General features: G+C 53.0%; 1 protein-coding gene and 1 non-coding gene across 2 annotated transcripts in view; both read left to right on the top strand.

Moving 5' to 3' along the window:
• Positions 1 to 21,437, top strand: part of TUBGCP5 (tubulin gamma complex component 5) — a 42,031-nt gene that overhangs the window by 7,588 nt on the left and 13,006 nt on the right. Inside the window, exons 7-20 of the mRNA XM_066238804.1 lie at positions 2,633 to 2,750; positions 3,692 to 3,781; positions 5,602 to 5,695; positions 6,344 to 6,590; positions 9,103 to 9,305; positions 11,945 to 12,060; positions 14,023 to 14,291; positions 16,238 to 16,436; positions 17,076 to 17,264; positions 17,495 to 17,677; positions 18,625 to 18,709; positions 18,820 to 18,940; positions 19,405 to 19,574; positions 20,409 to 20,534. Coding sequence (XP_066094901.1) covers positions 2,633 to 2,750; positions 3,692 to 3,781; positions 5,602 to 5,695; positions 6,344 to 6,590; positions 9,103 to 9,305; positions 11,945 to 12,060; positions 14,023 to 14,291; positions 16,238 to 16,436; positions 17,076 to 17,264; positions 17,495 to 17,677; positions 18,625 to 18,709; positions 18,820 to 18,940; positions 19,405 to 19,574; positions 20,409 to 20,534 — 2,210 coding nt within the window. The remainder of the gene's footprint in view (positions 1 to 2,632; positions 2,751 to 3,691; positions 3,782 to 5,601; positions 5,696 to 6,343; positions 6,591 to 9,102; positions 9,306 to 11,944; positions 12,061 to 14,022; positions 14,292 to 16,237; positions 16,437 to 17,075; positions 17,265 to 17,494; positions 17,678 to 18,624; positions 18,710 to 18,819; positions 18,941 to 19,404; positions 19,575 to 20,408; positions 20,535 to 21,437) is intronic.
• On the top strand, positions 13,230 to 13,336 carry LOC136311332 (U6 spliceosomal RNA). The gene has a single exon (XR_010726734.1). It is a non-coding gene; the product is annotated as a U6 spliceosomal RNA (small nuclear RNA).

The raw sequence follows: 21,437 nt of genomic DNA, 5'->3' as shown, positions 1-21,437 counted from the left end.
AGAGTCAGCTCCCCGTCTGGGCTCCAGGAGGACGGGCAGGCTTTGAGAGTCAGCTCCCCGTCTGGGCTCCAGGAGGACAGGCAGGCCTTGAGAGTCAGCTCCCCGTCTGGGCTCCAGGAGGACAGGCAGGCTTTGAGAGTCAGCTCCCCATCTGGGCTCCAGGAGGACAGGCAGGCTTTGAGAATCAGCTCCCTGTCTGGGCTCTAGGAGGACAGGCAGGCCTTGAGAGTCAGCTCCCCGTCTGGGCTCTAGGAGGACGGGCAGGCTTTGAGAGTCAGCTCCCTGTCTTGGTTCTAGGAGGACGGGCAGGCTTTGAGAATCAGCTCCCCGTCTGGGCTCTAGGAGGACAGGCAGGCTTTGAGAGTCAGCTCCCCGTCTGGGCTCCAGGAGGACAGCAGGCTTTGAGAATCAGCTCCCTGTCTGGGCTCTAGGAGGACAGGCAGGCCTTGAGAGTCAGCTCCCCGTCTGGGCTCCAGGAGGACGGGCAGGCTTTGAGAGTCAGCTCCCCGTCTGGGTTCTAGGAGGACGGGCAGGCCTTGAGAGTCAGCTCCCCGTCTGGGCTCTAGGAGGACGGGCAGGCTTTGAGAGTCAGCTCCCCGTCTGGGTTCTAGGAGGACGGGCAGGCTTTGAGAGTCAGCTCCCCGTCTGGGCTCCAGGAGGACAGGCAGGCCTTGAGAGTCAGCTCCCCGTCTGGGCTCTAGGAGGACAGGCAGGCCTTGAGAGTCAGCTCCCCGTCTGGGCTCCAGGAGGACAGGCAGGCTTTGAGAGTCAGCTCCCCGTCTGGGCTCTAGGAGGACAGGCAGGCTTTGAGAGTCAGCTCCCCGTCTGGGTTCTAGGAGGACGGGCAGGCTTTGAGAATCAGCTCCCTGTCTGGGCTCTAGGAGGACAGGCAGGCTTTGAGAGTCAGCTCCCCGTCTGGGCTCCAGGAGGACAGGCAGGCTTTGAGAGTCAGCTCCCCGTCTGGGCTCTAGGAGGACAGGCAGGCCTTGAGAGTCAGCTCCCCGTCTGGGCTCCAGGAGGACGGGCAGGCTTTGAGAGTCAGCTCCCCGTCTGGGCTCCAGGAGGACGGGCAGGCTTTGAGAATCAGCTCCCTGTCTGGGCTCTAGGAGGACAGGCAGGCTTTGAGAGTCAGCTCCCCGTCTGGGTTCTAGGAGGACGGGCAGGCTTTGAGAATCAGCTCCCTGTCTGGGCTCTAGGAGGACAGGCAGGCTTTGAGAGTCAGCTCCCCGTCTGGGCTCCAGGAGGACAGGCAGGCTTTGAGAGTCAGCTCCCCGTCTGGGCTCTAGGAGGACAGGCAGGCCTTGAGAGTCAGCTCCCCATCATTTAAGATATTTGTGGTAAGCTCTGCCGTCCTCATAAAACAGAGCTTTTATAAGTCACATGATCTTTCTTCTCTGGTCGCCTGAGAAATTGCACTACAAGAATTAATGTCCGCATGGGACTTAGAGAGCAATTCTGTTCTTTTCTTGTAGCTCTGAGAACTTGGTTGCTCCTAAATGTCTTTGTTTATTTATTTTTTAAATGAGATTTTCCTTTTTATTTTTTCTTTATTCAGTGAGAGGGGGGGAGGCAGAAAGACTCCCACATGCGCCCTGACTGGGATCTACCTGGCAAGCCCACTAGGGGTCTTCTTAGCACCTGAGGCAGAGGCCATGGAGCCATCCTCAGTGCCCAGGGCCAACTCACTCTAATTGAGCCATAGCTGTGGGAGGGGAAAAGAGAAAGGGAGAGAGAGAGAGAGAGAAAAGCGAGAAAGGGGAGGGGTAGAGAAGCAGATGGGCACTGCTCCTGTGTGCCCTGACCAGAAATCAAACCTAGGACATCCACATGCCAGGCTGCTGCTCTACCACTGAGCCAACCAGCCAGGGCATCTTCACTTATTTTTTTACTGGAGAAGCATTGCCTTTGTTGAAGTGAGTAATTAGCAGGAAAAGATCTATCCCATTTAACATTCAGGTTGGATGTCTGCTTTTTCAGTTTTCAGAGAAAGGCTGTGAATTCCTAGCCTCTAGGAAGAGCTGGAAGCAACCTTATAGATTAGCTCAGCGGTTCTCAACCTGTGGGTCGCGACCCCGGCGGGGGTCGAACGACCAAAACACAGGGGGCGCCTAAAGTAATGAGAATACATTCCGAATCATAACTGTAGCAAAATTACAGTTATGAAGTAGCCACCAAAATTATTTTTTGGTTTGGGGTCACCGCAACATGAGGAACTGTATTGCGGGGTCACAGCATTAGAAAGGTTGAGAACCACTGGATTAGGTCCTCTAATCCTATATCTCATTTTGTAACTGAGGAAACAAAGGTCCGGTCTAGTGGTTTTCCCATGGTCACACTGCCACAACACAACCCCAGGTACTGGGGTCTATGACCAGCCGCTGTGCGCTGTCCTTGAACTTGACCAAGAGGACACAAAGTCGTTAAAGCTGATTTTAGCATCCTGACAACTTTGTTTTTCTTTTCACTTTCCTTACCTTCCAGTTTTTGATCTGGGCTTTCAGGTAGCTGCTCTTTTAACGAGCCTTTTCCTATTGAATATATAAGTGGGGTCGTCAGCTCAGAGATGGTGGCAGAGTCAGTCAGGTGTTTGCTGTGACGTCATCACGTCAGCATCGCACTGGCTTTCCCCTAGCGGACGCGCCGGACGCCCGGAGCTGGCTGGAGCAGCATGTGGTCCGTCAGTACTGGACCGCCCGGTGCCCGCGGCTTCCTCACAGCTTGCATCTGCACTCCAACCTAGCGGCTGTCTGGTAAGACACTCCTGTCTTCATGTCACGCGTCACTAGAGGAAGGCGCTTCGGGGGGGACCGCAGGAGCTGAACCTCCGGTGGGCGTCCAGTTTGGGTCTCGGGTGGACTTGGAACAGTGAAAATATAGAAGGCAACCTGCCTCCTCTAATATCCCCGGTGGCCTGTGAGTGCCTCTTTCCCTGCTAAACGTGCCCACGTGTGCCGAGTGGGAGCTGGTGCTGGTGGGATGGGGCACTCCTGGCCGAGGGGCTCCCTCTGGCTTTCCCAGGACCCTTGTGCTGCCCCCAAACAGGGCTCCTTCTCCACTGGAGTCCAGACAGAGGCTGAGTGACTGACCTCACTTGGGTGGGGGAGGGACAGAGGCATTAATTCTACTGCCTTCCAACCGGGCACTGTTGCATTGTGGGAGCTGGGTGAGAATGAACTTACTATAAAAATACCATTACCGTTGTGCCTGACCTGTGGTGGCGCAGTGGATAAAGCGTCGACCTGGAAATGCTGAGGTCGCCGGTTCAAAACCCTGGGCTTGCCTGGTCAAGGCACATATGGGAGTTGATGCTTCCAGCTCCTCCCCCCCTTCTCTCTCTCTGTCTCTCCTCTCTCTCTCTCTCTCTGTCTCTCCCTCTCCTTTCTAAAATGAATAAAAAAAAAAAAAATACCATTACCGTTTTGACCAAAAAAAAAAAAAAAAAAGATACATCTTTTAAACATTAGCCTAAATCAGCAATAAATATAACAATGGGACTTGCCCCGAAAGGGCTTTGGTGAGAGTATGTTAGTCAGTTCGTGAAAACGCAGGGGGAAGGCATTGAGAAACTCTGCCATGTTCATTTGCTTACAGACTCCCGGTGACATGCCCGTTCACTTGCATGCGTTCTCTGGGAAGTCCTCTTACCAAGCGAGGAACCTTCTCATCCGTGTGTGCCCTTTGCCTTCCCCAGGGACCAGCACCTGTACAGCAGCGACCCGCTGTTCGTTCCGGAGGACAGGGTCGCTGTCACGGAGACCCAGGTGATTCGGGAGACCCTGTGGTGAGTCCTGTCACCCCGATTCCTGGTCCGGAGACTTGATTAGTGAGAGTCCAGCGTGTTTGTGTTTGAAAGAGAAGTGTTGAGGGGGTTCACATGCAAACTAGAAACAGGCCCACAGGTATGAACCCTAAGCAGTCAGCAGTGGGCTCTTGAACTTGCCCCCGGGGGACTCAGGAAGCCCAAACTTCATATTCAACTGTGGAAATGGAGAATTTGGCATATTTACTTAATGATATGATTTAATCAGATTCAGCCATCATCTTTTTTCTTAATTTTTCCACTGATTGAGAGAGAGAGATGCATCAATTCATTGTTCTGCTTAGTTGTTCCATTTACCTTTGTACTCACTGATTGCTTCTCGTATATGCTCTAACCTGGGGATTGAACCCTCAACCTTAATGCACTGCAATGACGCTTTACCTACTGGGCCACCTGGCCAGGGCAGCCATCACTTTTTTTTAATATCTGAGTTCAAAGCAGGGTTCCTGGTTTGCTGCTTGCTGCTCATCATAGGCAGACGATATTGGTGAAAGGTCCCCCATACCAGGGGACCAGGATACGAGACAATTAGATTGTGTTCATGCAAAAATGAAAATGCGGTCTGACCAGGCAGTGGCGCAGTGATAGAGCGTCGGACAGGGATGCCGAGGACCCAGGTTCGAGATCCCGAGGTCGCCAGCTTGAACATGGGCTCATCTGGTTTGAGCAAAAGCTCACCAACTTGGACCCAAGGTCGCTGTCTCAAGCAAGGGGTTACTCGGTCTGCTGAAGGCCCGTTGTAAAGGCACATATGAGAAAGCAATCAATGAACAACTAAGGTATCGCAATGCGCAATGAAAAACTAATGATTGATGCTTCTCATCTCTCTCCGTTCCTGTCTGTCTGTCCCTGTCTATCCCTTTCTCTGACTCTCTCTCTGTCTCTGTTAAAAAAAAAAAAAATGAAAATACATAGCCACCCCTACTGAGATCTCCAGGTTCTGGTCCTCTCTGCCAGAAAATGTAATGTTGACCTTCTTAAAAACAGGAAGATCAGCCTGACCTGTGGTGGCGCAGTGGATAAAGCGTCGACCTGGAAACGCTGAGGTCGCCGGTTCAAAACCTGGGCTTGCCTGGTCAAGATACATACGGGAGTTGATGCTTCCTGCTCCTCCCTCCCCCTTCTCTCTCTCTCTCTCTCCTCTAAAAATTAATAAAAAAAAAAAACCCAAAAAACCGGGAAGATCTGCTTGGGCCACCTCGTATGTGAGGCAGTGCTTTGACAACACTGTTTTGAACTCCTCTTTAAGATGATACTGAAATACGTTGAGAGTTAAGGTAATCAGATGAAAAGATTAGGCCCTGGCTGGTGGCTCGGGATAGAGTGTTGGTCTGGTGTATTAATGTCCCGGGTTTAATCCCTAGTAAGGGCAGACAGGAGAAGTTACCATCTGCTTCTCCCCCCCCCCTTCTTTCCCTCTTCCCCTCCTGCAGCCAGTGGCTTGATTGGTTCAAGCGTGGCCCTGGGTCCTGAGGATGGCTCCGTTTGAGCTCATCAACCTCAGGTGCTAAAAATAGCTCATTACTCAAGCATCGGCCCCAGATGGGGTTGCCAAGTGGATCATGGTTGGGGCACATGTGGGAGTCTGCCTTACTATCTTCCCTCCACTCACTCCCCACCAAAACGATTAATGTCTTCTGTTTTCGAATGATCTGACCACTTTGTTGCCTCCCTCCACCCCCTACCCCCAATTCTGAGTCTTTTATTAAAATTTCTTAATCATTACTGGCATGACATTTTTCTAGACTTAAAGTACACTTATATTTCTTATTTCATTTCAGGTTACTTTCTGGGGTCAAAAAGCTCTTCATATTTCAATTGATCGATGGGAAGGTGACGGTGAGAAACAACATCATAGTGACCCATTTGACACATGTAAGTTATCTGTGTTTATTTTAGATAAATTAAATAGTCAGATTTCTGTAAACCGTGTGTATGTAACTGTAGAATGTTTTCCAGTGTTAAAACTAACTGCTAGATATATTTAAGATCGAAAAGGCAAAATTACATTGTGCGTCTTCACAGGGCTTAGAATTCTTCAGTACCGTTTGTGATGTTCATGTTTTAGTGTTAATTTGTGTTTCCTTATTGTTGTCTGTCATTCTGTATATCGACTTTTATTCTTTTCCCGTGGCACATTTACCTAAAATGTGTTTTTTACAATGTATGCACCGAAATTTTGTATTCTGTCGAAGTTAATGCTCACACTGCCATTTGAATCCAAAACTAAGTATCTGTGTTCTAACTTGTCTACTGTTCAAAACAGTCATGGTAGGTCATTTCAAAGAGCCCTTCTGGGACCAAAACCAGGAGCTCGTTACGCTGGGTTTAAGACTGCAGGTCTCCATGGGATGTAACAGACCCTCAACAGTGCTGTGTTTCCCTGAGGAGACAGAAGATTAATAAAAAGAAAAAATGAATTTTAAAAGAAATACTTTACTGTGGCGGGGGATGAGTTTGAATACTTGCAAAGACTGACTTCTAATAGTTGGCAGTGCTGACTGTCCATCTCCCTGACCACAGAGCTGTCTGCGGTCCGTGTTGGAGCAGGTCGCAGCGTACGGCCAGGTGGTGTTCCGGCTCCAGGAGTTCATTGATGACGTCATGGGCCACAGCTCCCAGGACGCGCCGCCTGGGAACGGCTCCGCCCTGAAGAAGCTGACGGAAGCCCCCTTCCGCACGTACCAAGCCTTCATGTGGGCCCTGTACAAGTACTTCATCACGTTCAAGGAAGAGCTAGCCGAGATCGAGAAGTGTGTCATCAGTAACGGTATTTCTGTGTTCTGCCCCGGGGCTTGCGGACACCTAGCTCATTCTCGGGGTGCCACGCGAGTGATGAGTTAATAGGAGGTTTGACAGTGACATGGCAAAGGAGTCATGGTCATGAATCCATTCATGTTTTTGAAATTATTTTAAATTTCTATCATGAGCCAGTCATATCTTTAAAAATCCAAATAGCCTGACCAGGCAGTGGCACAGTGGATAGAGTGTTGGCCTGGGGCGCTGAGGGCCCAGGTTTGAAACCGCGAGATCACTGGTTTGAGCGTGGGATCATAGACATGACCTCATGGTAGTTGGCTTGAGGAAGGGGTCACTGGCTAGACCAGGGGTCTCAAACTCGCTGCCCGCAGACTAATCCACGAAGTTCAAAATATTTTGGATAAAATTAAGTAAGCCTAGGGGCCTACTTGTATTTGCCGAATGGCTGTGATCTTGCTCTACGGCCCACATGCTGAGTTGAGTTTGAGACCCCTGGGCTAGACTGTAGTTCCCCCACCCCTGACATCAAGGCACCCATAAGAAAGTAATCAATGAACAATTAAGGTGCTATAACTATGAGTTGATGCTTCTCATTTTCCCCTGTTCCTGTGTGTTTATCCTTGTCTGACCCTCTTGCTTAAAGAAAAAAAATCCAAACAGTAATGATAGGTGGCGACAAGTTTTCTTCCAGCTCCTCTGCTGCAGGCAGATACTCAGTTCCTGTCCCCAGAGGGGCAGCTGTGTCATAGGTCTCCTGTGCACCCTCCCAGAAATAGGTGAGGCTCATGCAACCGGTGCATGTTCACATGGGCATACCGAGAAGTCTGTTAACAGCCCCCTTTGAATCGTTTTTCTCCTTGAAGTTTTGGAGGGGTCTCCAAAACTTGTAAGTGCAGGAAGAGCCTCATGGGCAACAAGCCGAGTGTTCTGTTGCGTGGATGCGTCACAGACCAGTTCCTTTCTGGTGGATGTGAGTTTGTGTCTGATCTGCCATTGCCAAGGTTGCTGTCGCCGTAACCACTTCCCCGTGCGCCACAGGTTACCTGTGGCACACGTCCTTTGACTGGCAGTGCTGGGCGGAGGGCGTTGTGACAGCGTGCTTGAATTTGAGAGGCCCCGCCACACTGTTCAGGAGCTACTGATGGAACCTCCCACTCGTGCAGGCAGTGTATTGGAACACCTGTTTTTCCACATGCTTGCCAACTGGGTGTGAGCAGCCTTTCTGGTCTTCACCCAGGAGACGGGTTAAAGCTGTCTCCAGCGCTGGTTTCTTCCTCCTGACCAACTGTGTGTGAGCAGCCTTTCTGGTCTTCACCCAGGAGACGGGTTAAAGCTGTCTGCAGCGTTGGTTTCTTCCTCCTGACCAGCTGTGTGTGAGCAGACTTTCTGATGTTTACCCAGGAGACGGGTTAAAGCTGTCTGCAGCGTTGGTTTCTTCCTCCTGACCAGCTGTGTGTGAGCAGACTTTCTGATGTTTACCCAGGAGACGGGTTAAAGCTGTCTGCAGCGTTGGTTTCTTCCTCCTGAATGTTTTACATTTTTGAGAGAGAGAGGGACAGACAGGACAGACAGGAGGGGAGAGAAACGAAGAGCATCAGCTCGTAGTTGTATCACAGTAGTTGTTCATTGATTTTTTTCTCATATGTTCCTTGACTCTGGGCCTCCACCCACGCCAGTGACCCCTTGCTCAAGCCAGCAGCCTTGGCCTTCAAGCCAGTGACTTTTGGGCTCAAGCCAGTGACCACGGGGTCATGTCTATGATCCCACGCTCAAGCTGAGGATCCTGTGTTCAAGCTGGTGAGCCTGCACTCCAGCCAGCGACCTGGAGGTTTTGAACCTGGATCCTCAGTCCCCAGGTCGACTCTTTCTCAGTTGTGCCACCACCTGGTTAGGCTCTTCCTCCTGAACTTTTGTCTACAACTCCTGCCCGGCGTAGTGCCGAGTCCTGTGTTCTCACTGCCTGCCTCCCACAGGGGTAACACCTTATGCATCTGCAGTCTGTTAGTCAGAATGAGGACGTTGACGTGGCCCGCTGCAATGAGTAGTCTGCAGACTTGACGTGGGTCCCGCCAGGTCTGCTGGTACCTGCTGTCCGGTTGGAGAGGGTCGTAATATCTGTGTGCCGTTCAGTGACATTTTGTCCTCTGGGTCGCTTCACATAGCCACCGCCACCTTCAGGACTCAGAGCTGTGCCTTTCTCACCCCTGTAGAGTCAGTGACCCCTCCCCGTCCCCCCGTTCCCTAAAACAGTAGCCCCAGTGCAGTCTGGGAATTTGTCATTTTAATTCTTTTGTTGCAAGTGAGGTCTAGTGTCTGTGTGTCTGAGAAGTGCTTTTGTGCTTCCCTCTCTGTTAGTTCCTTCATACATTACTTTCCTGCCGAGTTGTGTTTTTCTCTCTCTGGGAAAGTGAGCCCCTTGGGGTACCCAGTGGTGCAAGCCCAGCGTCCTCCTGTTGGTTCTCCGTGACCACTTCTGGATGTGATGCTCCCGGCTAATGCATCTGACTCCTTGGTGTTTGTAGATGCCACCGTAACGCTGGCCATCGTGGTGGACAAGCTGTCGCCGCGGCTGGCTCAGCTGAAAGTGCTGCACAAAGTCTTCAGCACCGGGATCGCGGAGGTCCCACCAGACACGCGGAACGTCGTGCGGGCGTCCCACCTGCTCAACACCCTGTACAAGGCCATCCTCGAGTACGACGATGTTGGAGAAGCCTCTGAGCAGACCGTATGTGGCCCCTGGTCCCGTCTAACGTGGGTGGCTCTGGCCTTCCTAGCTGGAGGGGTGCTGGACAGCTGTCCTAGCTCTCTGTGAAAACGGGGCTTATGTGAAGGATGAGGCGAAGGTCAAAGCAAAACATAAAAGCACAGCAAGAAAAATACTTTGCTGACTCCCATAGATATTTGTGGCAACGCTTTCTTAAATAAAAATGCAAGTCTATGAGACGAGGCATCTACAACAGTGAGAGGCGTAGAGGCAGGGAGCAGAGTGGAGATGCCAGGGACGGTGGGAGGAGAGCTGTGGAATGGGGCAGGGTTGCAGTTATTTTTCTTTGTTTTTTTTTTTTTTTTTCTTTAGAAAGAATGGTAAGAATTTTATTTATTTATTTTTGTGGCAGAGACAGAGAGTCTCAGAGAGAGGGACAGATAGGGACAGACAGGAAGGGAGAGAGATGAGAAGCATCAATTCTTTGTGCGGCTCCTTAGTTGTTCATTGATTGCTTTCTCATATGTGCCTTGACCAGGGGGCCACAGCAGACCAAGTGACCCCTTGCTCGAGCCAGCGACCTTCGACTCAAGCTGGTGAGCCTTGCTCAAACCAGATGAGCCCGCGCTCAATTTGGCGACCTCGGAGTCTCAAACCTGGGTCCTCCACATCCCAGTCCAATGCTCTAGCCACTGCACCACCGCCTGGTCAGGCTTTTTTTTTTTTTTAAAGAAATCTTGTCCTGCCTGACCAGGCAGTGGTGCAGTGGATAGAGCAGGGGTTGGGAACCTATGGCTCACGAGCCAGATGTGACTCTTTTGATGGCTGCATCTGGCTTGCAGACAAATCTTTAATAAAAAAAATAATGTTAAAAATATAAAACATTCTTTTTTTTTTTTTTTTTGTATTTTTCTGAAGCTGGAAATGGGGAGGCACTCAGACAGACTCCTGCATGCGCCTGACCGGGATCCACCGGCATGCCCACCAGGGGGCGATGCTCTGCCCATCTGGGGCGTTGCTCTGTTGCAACCAGAGCCATTCTAGCGCCTGAGGCAGAGGCCATAGAGCCATTCCCAGCGCCCGGGCCAACTTTGCTCCAATGGAGCCTTGGCTGCGGGAGGGGAAGAGAGAGACAGAGAGGAAGGAGAGGGGAAGGGGTGGAGAAGCAGATGGGCGCTTCTCCTGTGTGCCCTGGCCGGGAATCGAACCTGGGACTCCTGCACGTCAGGCCGATGCTCTACCACTGAGCCAACCTGCCAGGGCCCAGAGTTGCAGTTTTGAGCATGAAAAACATTCTGAAGAGATCTGTCTTCACAACAGTGCGAATGTACGTAACTCTATTGACTTGTACGCTATAAAATGATTGATAGTATATTTTATGTTACTTATTTTTCTTTTTAACCACAATTAAAACAGCCCAAGGCGGGTAGCTCTGTTGGTTAGAGCTTTGTCCTGATAGGCCAAGGTTGTGGGTTTGATTCCCCAGTCAGGGCACATGCGGGAAGCAACCAGTGAATGCACAGCTAAGTAGAACAGTAAAGGAATGGTTCTCTCTCTCCCCTCGCTCTCCCTTGTTTTCTCTGTCTCTCTAAAATCAATCATTAAAAATGAGTGAATGAATATAGCTCTCACTAGAGACTAGAACTAGAAAGCTGCAGGTTGGTTTGGGTGTGTATTTTAGGGACATTTTCTACTTTTTTCTGATGTCCCTTTGTCTGCTCGCCATTCTGGTCCTGTGGTTCAGTATGAAGGAGGCCAATTCCTTTTGGCCATGCTGTTTTTCCCTGCCGGGAGTATGGCAGGAGAGCATTTTCTCATTCTTACTGAGCATCTTGCTAAGTGCACCACATAGATGGGAAAACCATGTCCCCATTGTCCCTGGCAGCTGTCACTCACTCTCATGAGGGGCCCAGTGTGGACCGCAGGCAGCATGCTCTTCCCACAGGTAGGTGAGTTTTTCCCTGAGGATCTTAGAACATATGTTTTGGATGTTTAATTTTTCACTTTGATTCAGAAAGACGGACCTCTGGCCCCGTTTTAAAAAGCATGTCATAGCCCTGGCTGGTTGGCTCAGTGGTAGAGCGTTGGCCTGGTGTGTGGAAGTCCCAGGTTCAATTCCCGGCCAGGACACACAGGAGAAGCACCCATCTGTTTCTCCACCCTTCCTCCTCTCCTTTCTCTCTCTTTCTCTTCCCCTCCCGCAGCCAAGGCTCCATTGGAGCAAAGTTGGCCCCGGGTGCTGGGGACGGCTCCATGGCCTCTGCCTCAGGGGCTAGAATGGCTCTGGCCACAACAGAGCACCGCCCCAGATGGGCAGAGCATCGCCTCCTGGGGGGCATGCCAGGTGGATTCCAGTTGGGCACATGCAGGAGTCTGACTACCTCCCCACTTCTCACTTGGAAAAAATACAAAAACAAAAACAAAAAGAAGGCACGCCGTGCCTTGGCCAGATGGCTCAGTTGGTGAGAGCATGGTTGTTGCGAAGCACTGAGGTTGTTGGTTCAATTCCCGGTTGGGGCACATACAGGAACAGATTGATGTTCCTGTCTCCATCTCCTCTCTCTAAAAGCAGTACAATAAACATTAAATAAGAAAAGGCTCTGGCCCCATCCACACAGAGAGGGGGTGCTCTGAGCTCGCTGTGCACGCTGTCTCCACAGGTCTCCTTGCTCTTCTCCCTCTGGGTGGAGACGGTGCGGCCCTACCTGCAGACGGTGGACGAGTGGATCGTGCACGGCCACCTGTGCGACCGCGCCCGGGAGTTCATCATCCAGAGGTGACTGCGGCGGCACGCACCCCAGGGGCTCGTGGGCGCTCGACCTGCCGTTGCTCTGGCCGGAGAGCTGCGCGTGGTCCTCCGCGGCAGGTGCAGCCGAGGGAGGGCAGTGCGGCTCCCGGGCGGTGTGGTGACCGGCAGCAAGTCCCGCTGTGGGCGCGCACCCCAGGGGCTCGTGGGCGCTCGACCTGCCGTTGCTCTGGTCGGAGAGCTGCGCGTGGTCCTCCGCGGCAGGTGCAGCCGAGGGAGGGCAGTGCGGCTCCCGGGCGGTGTGGTGACCGGCAGCAAGTCCCGCTGTGGGCGCGCACCCCAGGGGCTCGTGGGCGCTCGACCTGCCGTTGCTCTGGTCGGAGAGCTGCGCGTGGTCCTCCGCGGCAGGTGCAGCCGAGGGAGGGCAGTGCGGCTCCCGGGCGGTGTGGTGACCGGCAGCAAGTCCCGCTGTGGGCGCGCACCCCAGGGGCTCGTGGGCGCTCGACCTGCCGTTGCTCTGGCCGGAGAGCTGCGCGTGGTCCTCCGCGGCAGGTGCAGCCGAGGGAGGGCAGTGCGGCTCCCGGGCGGTGTGGTGACCGGCAGCAAGTCCCGCTGTGGGCGCGCACCCCAGGGGCTCGTGGGTGCTCGACCTGGACCTGCCGTTGCTCTGGCCGGAGAGCTGCGCGTGGTCCTCCGCGGCAGGTACAGCCGAGGGAGGGCAGTGCGGCTCCCGGGCGGTGTGGTCACCGGCAGCAAGTCCTGCTGTGGACGGCATTAGGGCCCGGCCCCGGAACATTCTTTCCCCAGTTTTATGTCAGTTCACAGCTTTTCGTTTGCAAATGTCACTTTTGAATGGCAGTGTGTTTTTTTTGTGTGGCTGAAGAGCTGGTCTGGAATTAATACACAGTGCTTCCACTAAAATGAATTCAGGTGATCACCGATGGCTCTGGTCATTTCGACATTAATCACCAGTGAAGACAGAAGTATGAAAATGTTACAGAAGAGGCCTCTAGTGTATTTATTTCTCCAGATTAGCTACTCTTTTTTTATTTTTTTACCCTTCAGTGAATTGATTTTTCTGAAATGCAATCATAAAATCTGTGACATAGAACTGTATATTGCAGCTCTGTGGGAGGTTGCTGCTCTGTGTAGGAGTCTGTTTCATCATCAGAAACAGGCCAGTTAAGAATCTTCGTGGAGTGCTCGCTTCGGCAGCACATACACTGAGGTTGGAGCGATACACAGAAGATTAGCATGGCCCCTGCGCAAGCATGACACACAAATTCGTGAAGCGTTCCATATTTAAAAAAAAAAACAAAAAACCAATCTTCGTGGAGCCCTGGCCGGTTTGCTCAGTGGTAGAGTGTCGGGCCAGTGTGTGGGTATCCCAGGTTTGATTCCTGGTCAGGGCAGACAGGAGAAGCAACCATCTGTCTCTATCTCTCCCCCTCCCCTTTTTCTCTCTCTTCACCTCCCACAGCCATGGGTCAATTGGTTAGAGCAAGTTGGCCCTGGGTGCTGAGGATGGCTCTGTGGACCTCCACCTCAGGTGCTAAAAATAGCTTGGTTATCAGCAGTGGCTTTGGATGGGTAGAAGGCTTGCTGGGTGGATCCCAGTCTGGGCTCATGTGGGAGTCTGTCTCTCTGTCCTCTCAAAGAAACAGAATCTTTGTGGAAAAGACGGATTTGGAAGTCTGGAGATCACTCCCACAGGAGATGAACAAACGAATCACATTGTGTTTAATTCCAAATTCTGGAACCTGTCTACTTAGCTAGATTTCACCCCCTCCATTCAGAGTATTTCTCGATGTTTCCATATTAAACCAAAGTCACATAAAAATCTGCCCTGTTCTGCACGGACACTGCTTTGTTTTAGCGATAACTGACGTCACTGCTTTTGGGGATGTCTGGGTCACGTGGCTAAGCTAGAACGGATACTCAGGTGTCTCGAAGGGGAAATGAACCCGTAAAGACCCTTCTACCTCTCCACAGGAACAAAAACGTCCCGGTGAATCACAGAGACTTCTGGTACGCAACCTACACCCTGTACAGCGTCTCCGAGAAGACGGAGAACGAGGAGAAGATGAGCGACAATGCGAGCGCCAGCTCCGGCAGCGACCAGGGGCCCCCCAGCCGGCAGCACACCATGGTGTCCTTCCTGCGGCCCGTCCTGAAGCAGATCATCATGGCTGGCAAGTCCATGCAGCTGCTCAAGAACCTGCAGGTGAGGGACAGCTCCGCCGGCCAGGCCACGGCCCGAGGTGAGTGCTCTCCTGGTGCCCCGCCCCCAGCCCGGGGGGACCGTGCCCCTCACTCCTGTCATCCCGCCCCCAGCCCGGGGGACTGTGCCCCTCACTCCTGTCATCCCTGCCCCCAGCCCGGGGGACTGTGCCCCTCACTCCTGTCACCCCACCCCCAGCCCGGGGGACTGTGCCCCTCACTCCTGTCACCCCACCCCCAGCCCGGGGGACTGTGCCCCTCACTCCTGTCATCCCGCCCCCAGCCCGGGGGGACTGTGCCCCTCACTCCTGTCATCCTGCCCCCAGCCCCGGGGGGGGGGGAACTGTGCTCCTCACTCCTGTCATCCCGCCCCCAGCCCGGGGGGACTGTGCCCCTCACTGCTGTCACCCTGCCCCCAGCCCGGGGGACTGTGCCCCTCACTCCTGTCATCCCGCCCCCAGCCCGGGGGGACTGTGCCCCTCACTCCTGTCGTCCCGCCCCCAGCCCGGGGGGACTGTGCCCCTCACTCCTGTCGTCCCGCCCCCAGCCCGGGGGGACTGTGCCCCTCACTCCTGTCGTCCCGCCCCCAGCCCGGGGGACTGTGCCCCTCACTCCTGTCGTCCCGCCCCCAGCCCGGGGGGACTGTGCCCCTCACTCCTGTCGTCCCGCCCCCAGCCCGGTGTGACTGTGCCCCTCACTCCTGTCATCCCGCCCCCAGCCCGGTGTGACTGTGCCCCTCACTGCTGCCATCCATGATGTGTAATGATTTTGTAGGTTTTTGTTTGTTTTGGAGAGAGAGAGAAGTATTCGTTTGTCTTGTCACTTAGTGGTGCGTTCATTGGTCGCTCCTGTGTGTGCCCCAACCAGGTATCAAACCATGGAACCGTGGCATTCCGGGTCAGCGCTCTAACTGGCAGAGCCTCCCAGCCAGACCCTGGAATATTTCTCTTTTGACTGAATAATAATATGTCAGGAGCTGTCTAGGGCCTCAGTTGGAAGTGTCTTTTCCAGTGAAATTGAATCCTGTTCGTGTTATGATGAAAGTGTTGTGCAGTAGTGTGGTAATTTGATTTTCAAGTGTCCTGCTTAGGGCAGTACTTTGTTCAGAAGAAAAATTAGGTTACAGTTGATTGTTTTTGTATTTTTCTGAAGTGAGAAGTGGGAAGGCAGAGAGACAGACTCCTGCATGTGCCCGACCAGGGTCCACCCAGCATGCCCACCAAGGGGCAATGCTCTGCCTATCTGCAGCGTTGCTGCATTGCAACTGGAGCCATTTTTTAGTGCCTGAGGTGGAGGCCATGGAGCCATCCTCAGCGCCCAGGACCAACTCTCTCCAATGGAACCATGGCTGTGGGAGGGGAAGAGAGAGAGAAAAGAAGGGAGGGGGAAGGTGGGAGAAGCAGGTGGGCATTTCTCCTGTGTCCTGACCAGGAATTGAACCTGAGATTTCCACATGCTGGGCCAATGCTCTACCCCTGAGCCAACTGGCCAGAGCCCACAAGTCAGATAGTGTTTCACCATGAACTTTGCAGATATAAAAATGTTTAGTGGCACTCTGTTATAAAGGTAAGAAAATAGGAATAAAGCTTCATAGCCCAGGGGGAAAATACCAGGCTATATTTGGATCAAATTGCATAGTATTTTTGAGCATTACTTAATATTATTTGCCAGAACGTGGTTAATACTAAGTGAGCTGGTGCTCCCCCTTCCAGACCCTGTCTGCACCTTCGCCCTCTTTCTCCTCCTCCTTCTCTTCTTCGCCCCAGGAACGTCCTCCTTCCCCTTCTAAACTCAAAGCGTCCTGTGCTGCCTGCTACCAGGGGAGTGGTGGGCAGCACTAGCTCGTCCCAGGCTGACCCCTGAACCTCTCTCCAAGGCCCCTTTTCTCCGACTTTCTTCCTGCACGGCCGATAAATTCTTCCTTTATCAGCAAAATAAAATAAAAAAAGTAATCTCAGGTAGCCTGACAGGTTTCTCTCTGTTCCAGATGCAGAAAGAAAGAGCCTGTACGCCCTCTTCCTGGAGTCTGTGCAGTCCCGCCTTCGCCGCGGAGAGGACGCCCCCGCGCAGCCCCGCCCCGAGCGGCAGGCCACCACGGAGAACCTCGTCAAGATGCAGTCCATCGCCGAGAGGCACCTGGAGCTGGACGACGTCCACGACCCGCTGCTGGCCATCAACTTCGCCAGGTGGGACGCCCTGCAGCCCCGCTGAGGGTGGGGCGGGCACCGTAGGTGCCCTGGGGCGCGGCTGCGCGTTCCTGCTGGGAGGGGCCGAACCGCCTGGAGAATCAGAGGCTCTGTGGCCTGTCCCGCCTCACGGACGGCGCGCAGGACGGTACCACGTTCGGTGTCATCATCCCGTTTGGCCTCCGTGTCGTTTGTGGAAGTCCTCAGGTTCGCACATGCTCCTGGCCCACAGCAGGGCTGGCTCTCAAACAGAAGATGTGCTGAAAAGTCTGGGTCCCGAATGGGCGCCGGACACACCCACGTGTGCATGAAATGTGCCTTGGCCCTTCGAGGCTTGTGGGAGCTTAGTGCCCACAGTGTGGCTCGTTATCTGATGACCGTCACTCACTGCCAGTGGCCCTGGTGGCTGCAAAGACCTAAAGTACGTGACCCTCGAGGGGCAGGTGTAACTCTGAACAGCTGGTCCACTCAACATCTACTTGGAGGGAAAAGATGCCCTCCGCCTGCGCTAGTTGGTAAATTGAAGACTAACAGTTCATTCACTACCCCGGCGGTTGAGTGTAAGAGCATTCTCACGAAAGCTGTTCTTAAAAGAAGACTCTTGACTTTATTGATCTCTTTATGTTGTGTGTGTCCAAGGTTGTACTTGGAGCAGAGTGACTTCCACGAGAAGTTTGCTGGTGGAGACATATGCGTGGACAGGTCCTCGGAGTCGGTGACCTGCCAGACGTTTGAGCTGACGCTGAGGTCGTGTCTCTATCCGCACATCGACAGGCAGTACCTGGCGTGCTGCGGGACCCTCATGCAGACGCTGAAGAAAGATTACAGGTGAGGGGGCGTGGCGGGGGGGTGCAGTCCTGCATGATCTGACATTTTTATTTCTTTAAAAAAGATTGTTTTTGTTTTTTTTAAACGAGGAACCAGGTGTTTCAGAGCCGTGTTCCCGGTGGCGGTCGGGGTAGACCACTGACCCACGCCACTGAGGAGGGCGGCGCACGCCCAGCCCCGTTCCTGCGGGAGAAGCCCTGTCTCACGTGGCCCCTTCCCTTTCCCGTCAGGTTGGTGGAGTACTTGCAGGCCATGAGGAACTTCTTCCTAATGGAAGGTGGCGACACCATGTATGACTTCTATACATCGATTTTCGATAAAATAAGAGAGAAGGAGACCTGGCAGAACGTGTCTTTCCTTAACGTGCAGCTCCAGGAGGCGGTGGGGCAGCGCCACCCTGAAGACAGCGCGCGGTAAAATGTGGGGGGCGCCTTTTATTTTCCGTGTTATCCGATGACCCCCACGCTGCAAACCCCTCTGTGTAGCCTCGTGGATCGTGCCCTATTTACTCTTCACACTAACCCTGTGAATCCTGCTGATGTTATTTTACAGATTAGAAAGCCACCCTGACAGGTGGTGGCGCAGTGGGTAGAGGGTCGACCTGGGACGCTGAAGTCCCAGGTTTGAAACCCCGAGGTTGCCGGCTTGGGTTTGAGATTGGGTTCATCAAAATAATCCCGTGGTCACAGCCTTGAGTCCAGAGGTCACTGGCTTGAAGCCCAAGGTCAATGGCTGGGAGCCCAAGGTTGCTGGCTTGAGCTAGGGGTCACTGGCTCGGCTGGAGCCCCCTGGTCAAGGCACATATGAGAAAGCAATCAGTGAACGGCGAACATGATGCAAGTACGAGTTGAAGCTTCTCATCTCTCTCCCTTCCTGTCTCTTGCTTGCTAAAAAAAAGAAAGAGGCATTGGGTTTGCTGCCTTGTCCACTGTGCACTGAGCAAAAGGGGATGAGAGTGGGGCCATGCGGCTGTCGGCCTCTGCCGGCCTCGCCCACGTGACCGTGGTCAGTGCTGGCCGGGACGGAGGCCCCTCCCTGCCCCAGCGGGCTCGCTCTCCAGCCAGCTGCACTGGCCTCCCTCACGGTGGTCTCCAGGGGCCTGAGGGAGTGCTGGGTCTCAGGGACCTCACAAGGGTCAGCACTGTTGCGGCTTATCTTCTGCTGCCAGGAATTGTGGGAGTAGACACCAGAAAACACGCCTTGACTGGCATGTTTGTACCCCTTTCATGAAAGACAGTGTCTTTCTTGGAATATGATGCTAATAAAGTAAATGTTCAAGTGATAATGGTTTTTTTTGTAAGGAGCCTTTTTCTCTGAGCGTGATATTGTCACGCTCTGAAAGTGGCGTTTCTTTGTCTAGTCTGTCCATATGTTTTGAAAATGTGGACACAGCCAAGAAGAAGCTCCCAGTCCACATCTTGGACGGCCTGACCCTGAGCTACAAGGTGAGTGCTGACCCCCCCCCCCCCATGTATGGGTGCTGTTTTCCGTTAGAATGAAACGTGCAGGTCGTGGGTGACTTCCTGCTCTCACTTCCCATCCTTGTTTCAAATAGGTCCCATGGCCTGTGGACATTGTCATCAGTCTCGAATGTCAGAAAATTTACAATCAGGTGTTCCTTCTCTTACTGCAAATCAAGTGGGCAAAATATAGTCTGGATGTCCTGCTGTTTGGTGGTGAGATTTGTTTTCTAATTTGATTTTAGTCCTGGAAAGGAGAGGTTGGTGGTGGTCTGGTCATTCTTCCCGTACACACAAGCACCAAAACGACACGTATAATAATTATACCGGAAGTTTTGCAGATATCAGCACTAATGTCCCTGAGTGGAAGGCCGGATATCGTGCGTACAGTTAGCCTGAAAAACAGTAACTTGATTAGGAATTTAGCCAGGATAACGATTCATCTTAGGTCATGTGAAAGTTTTTAATGGCAGGTTTGTGGGACTCGGTGTTTCCATTTTGGATGACAGCGGTTACTCAGGGAACGGTTACCAGGGAATAGGGGACTTTTCAGGGCTCCCCCTTCCAGAGACACTGAAGGTGGGGGTCCCCACAGCACGCAGAGGTTCGCATCGAGTGGCACCGGGGTTGGCTCTGAGCGGCGCCCACCCCACCCTTACGGCTCTTTGACCCTTCCCCAGAACTAGCTGGAAAACCACAAGCTCAGGAGGGGCTTGCACGCGAGCAGGATGCAGCCGCCCCGCCTGGCCCGCAGAGGAGACCGGAGAGACAGCCGATCCACCGGATGTTCCTGCTGCGGGTGAAGCTCATGCACTTTGTGAACAGCCTGCACAACTACATCATGACCAGGGTTCGTGCCTGCCGTCGGCCTGTCTCCAGCTGCTCATGGAGAGTTCCTTGTACTGTAACAGTCAGGAGCACAGAGCAGCCCCCACACAGTGTTCACAGACTGTCAGTGTGGAAGGAGCCCAGGTCACAGCTCTGATTGCAAAACAGAGCGGCAGTGGGACGGGAAGGGTGTTCTTTTAGATGCATCAGCGCACGTGCACCCGGAGTCTGCTGTCCCTCGTGTCCCCCTGGGATGGGCACAGCTAGGGCCCCTATTTAGGAATTGCTTTCCAAATGCACTGCATGGCCCTTTCAATCTGATCAGCGGTGACAGCCGTCCCTGAGAAACAGCTTCAGTGTTTAGTAACAGCCAGAATCTGTCAGACCAGCGTGGCGCACCATAGGGGGACGTGCAGCCCAGTGACGTGTGTACTCTCCTTTCGAAACAAGAAGGACGTCATTATGAAGTAGATGCGGGTCACATGTCTTAGAACCAGTTTGAGCGAAGGCCTGAAGCAGGTGGGGAGGGTTTGGCTGTCTGACCTGTGGCCATATTCCTGGAGGACTGGACTCTGCGTGTGATACACGTGTCCCTCCGCACCAGAAACGGTCCTGAGTGTTAGTCACAATGAGGCACTCATTCCCTGGGCAGGTGGCGGGCCCCAAAATGGGGCCCCACCGTCATTCTAGGATAAGACTGCCGAGTCCTTAAGAACAGTCACTTAACAGCTTTGCGGCTGTCATTGCTGACGGAAGGGTCTCGGGAGCCGCGGGGAGGTTGGTAGAGAGTCGCTGTGTGGCCACACTTCTTCACCAAGAAAAAATCTGAGTAAACTTTCCACCTTTCTCTTCCAAGATCCTGCATAGCACAGGGCTGGAATTTCAGCATCAAATCGAGGAAGCCAAGGATTTAGATCAGTTGATTAAAATTCACTATAGATACCTGTCGACCATCCACGATCGATGTCTGCTGAGAGAAAAGGTAACCTGAGATGTCACGTACGAACTTGTCCACCGGGGCAGCGGTGACACTGGCCGGAGGGAGGGGGCTGTCTCTCTGCTCTGGAATGTTATAGTTATTAAGCTTCTGTTCTATAGACCATTCTATTTTATTTTATTTTTAGAGAGAGAGAGAGAGGAGAGAGAGAGAGACAGACGGACAGACAGGAAGGGAGAGAGATGAGAAGCATCAATTCTTCATTGCGGCACCTTAGTTGTTCATTGATTGTTTTCTATATGTGCCTTGACTGGGAGGGCTCTAGCCAAGTCAGCAACCCCTTGCTCAAGCCTGCGACCCTGGGCCGTAGACCATTCTTTAGGTAAAGACCAGATCCTGCCTTACCTGTGGTGGCACAGTGGATAAAAGCGTCGACCTGGAAATGCTGAGGTCGCCGGTTCGAAACCCTGGACTTGCCTGGTCAAGGCACATATGGGAGTCGATGCTTCCAGCTCCTCCCCCCTTCTCTCTCTCTGTCTCTCTCTCTCTCTGTCTCTCCCTCTCCTCTCTAAAATGAATAAAAATAAATAAATAAATAAAAAGACCAGATCCTGTGAGGTTACAGATTGGGGCTGTAGTACCAGAAGTTACATCTAAGAGACATGGTGCCAGTCTGCCCTCCCAGCGCCCTTGGACTGAGCTGGAGAATTTCACCTACACGTGTGGAATCACGGTGCTTAGTCAGGAAGCGCAGCCGCCTACGTGGCATTTCGTCCCCTTAGAGCCGTGGGCATGACTTGCCCTGTTTCATGGTGAATTTTTTCCTGGTGAATTTCATGGCCGTCCCCGGAAACAGTCGTGGCTCTGTGGGTCGGAGTGCGCCAAAATCCCCCGCTGTTGCCGGTGTCGCATGTGTGACCGGCTTCAAGTGTCCCCTGTTTAGGGCCA

This window comes from Saccopteryx bilineata, chromosome 7 (genome assembly GCF_036850765.1).
Source record: "Saccopteryx bilineata isolate mSacBil1 chromosome 7, mSacBil1_pri_phased_curated, whole genome shotgun sequence".
Classification (NCBI taxonomy): Eukaryota; Metazoa; Chordata; class Mammalia; order Chiroptera; family Emballonuridae; genus Saccopteryx; species Saccopteryx bilineata.
Note: the sequence above shows the minus strand (reverse complement) of the source record. Positions and strands in the feature narration are given on the sequence as shown.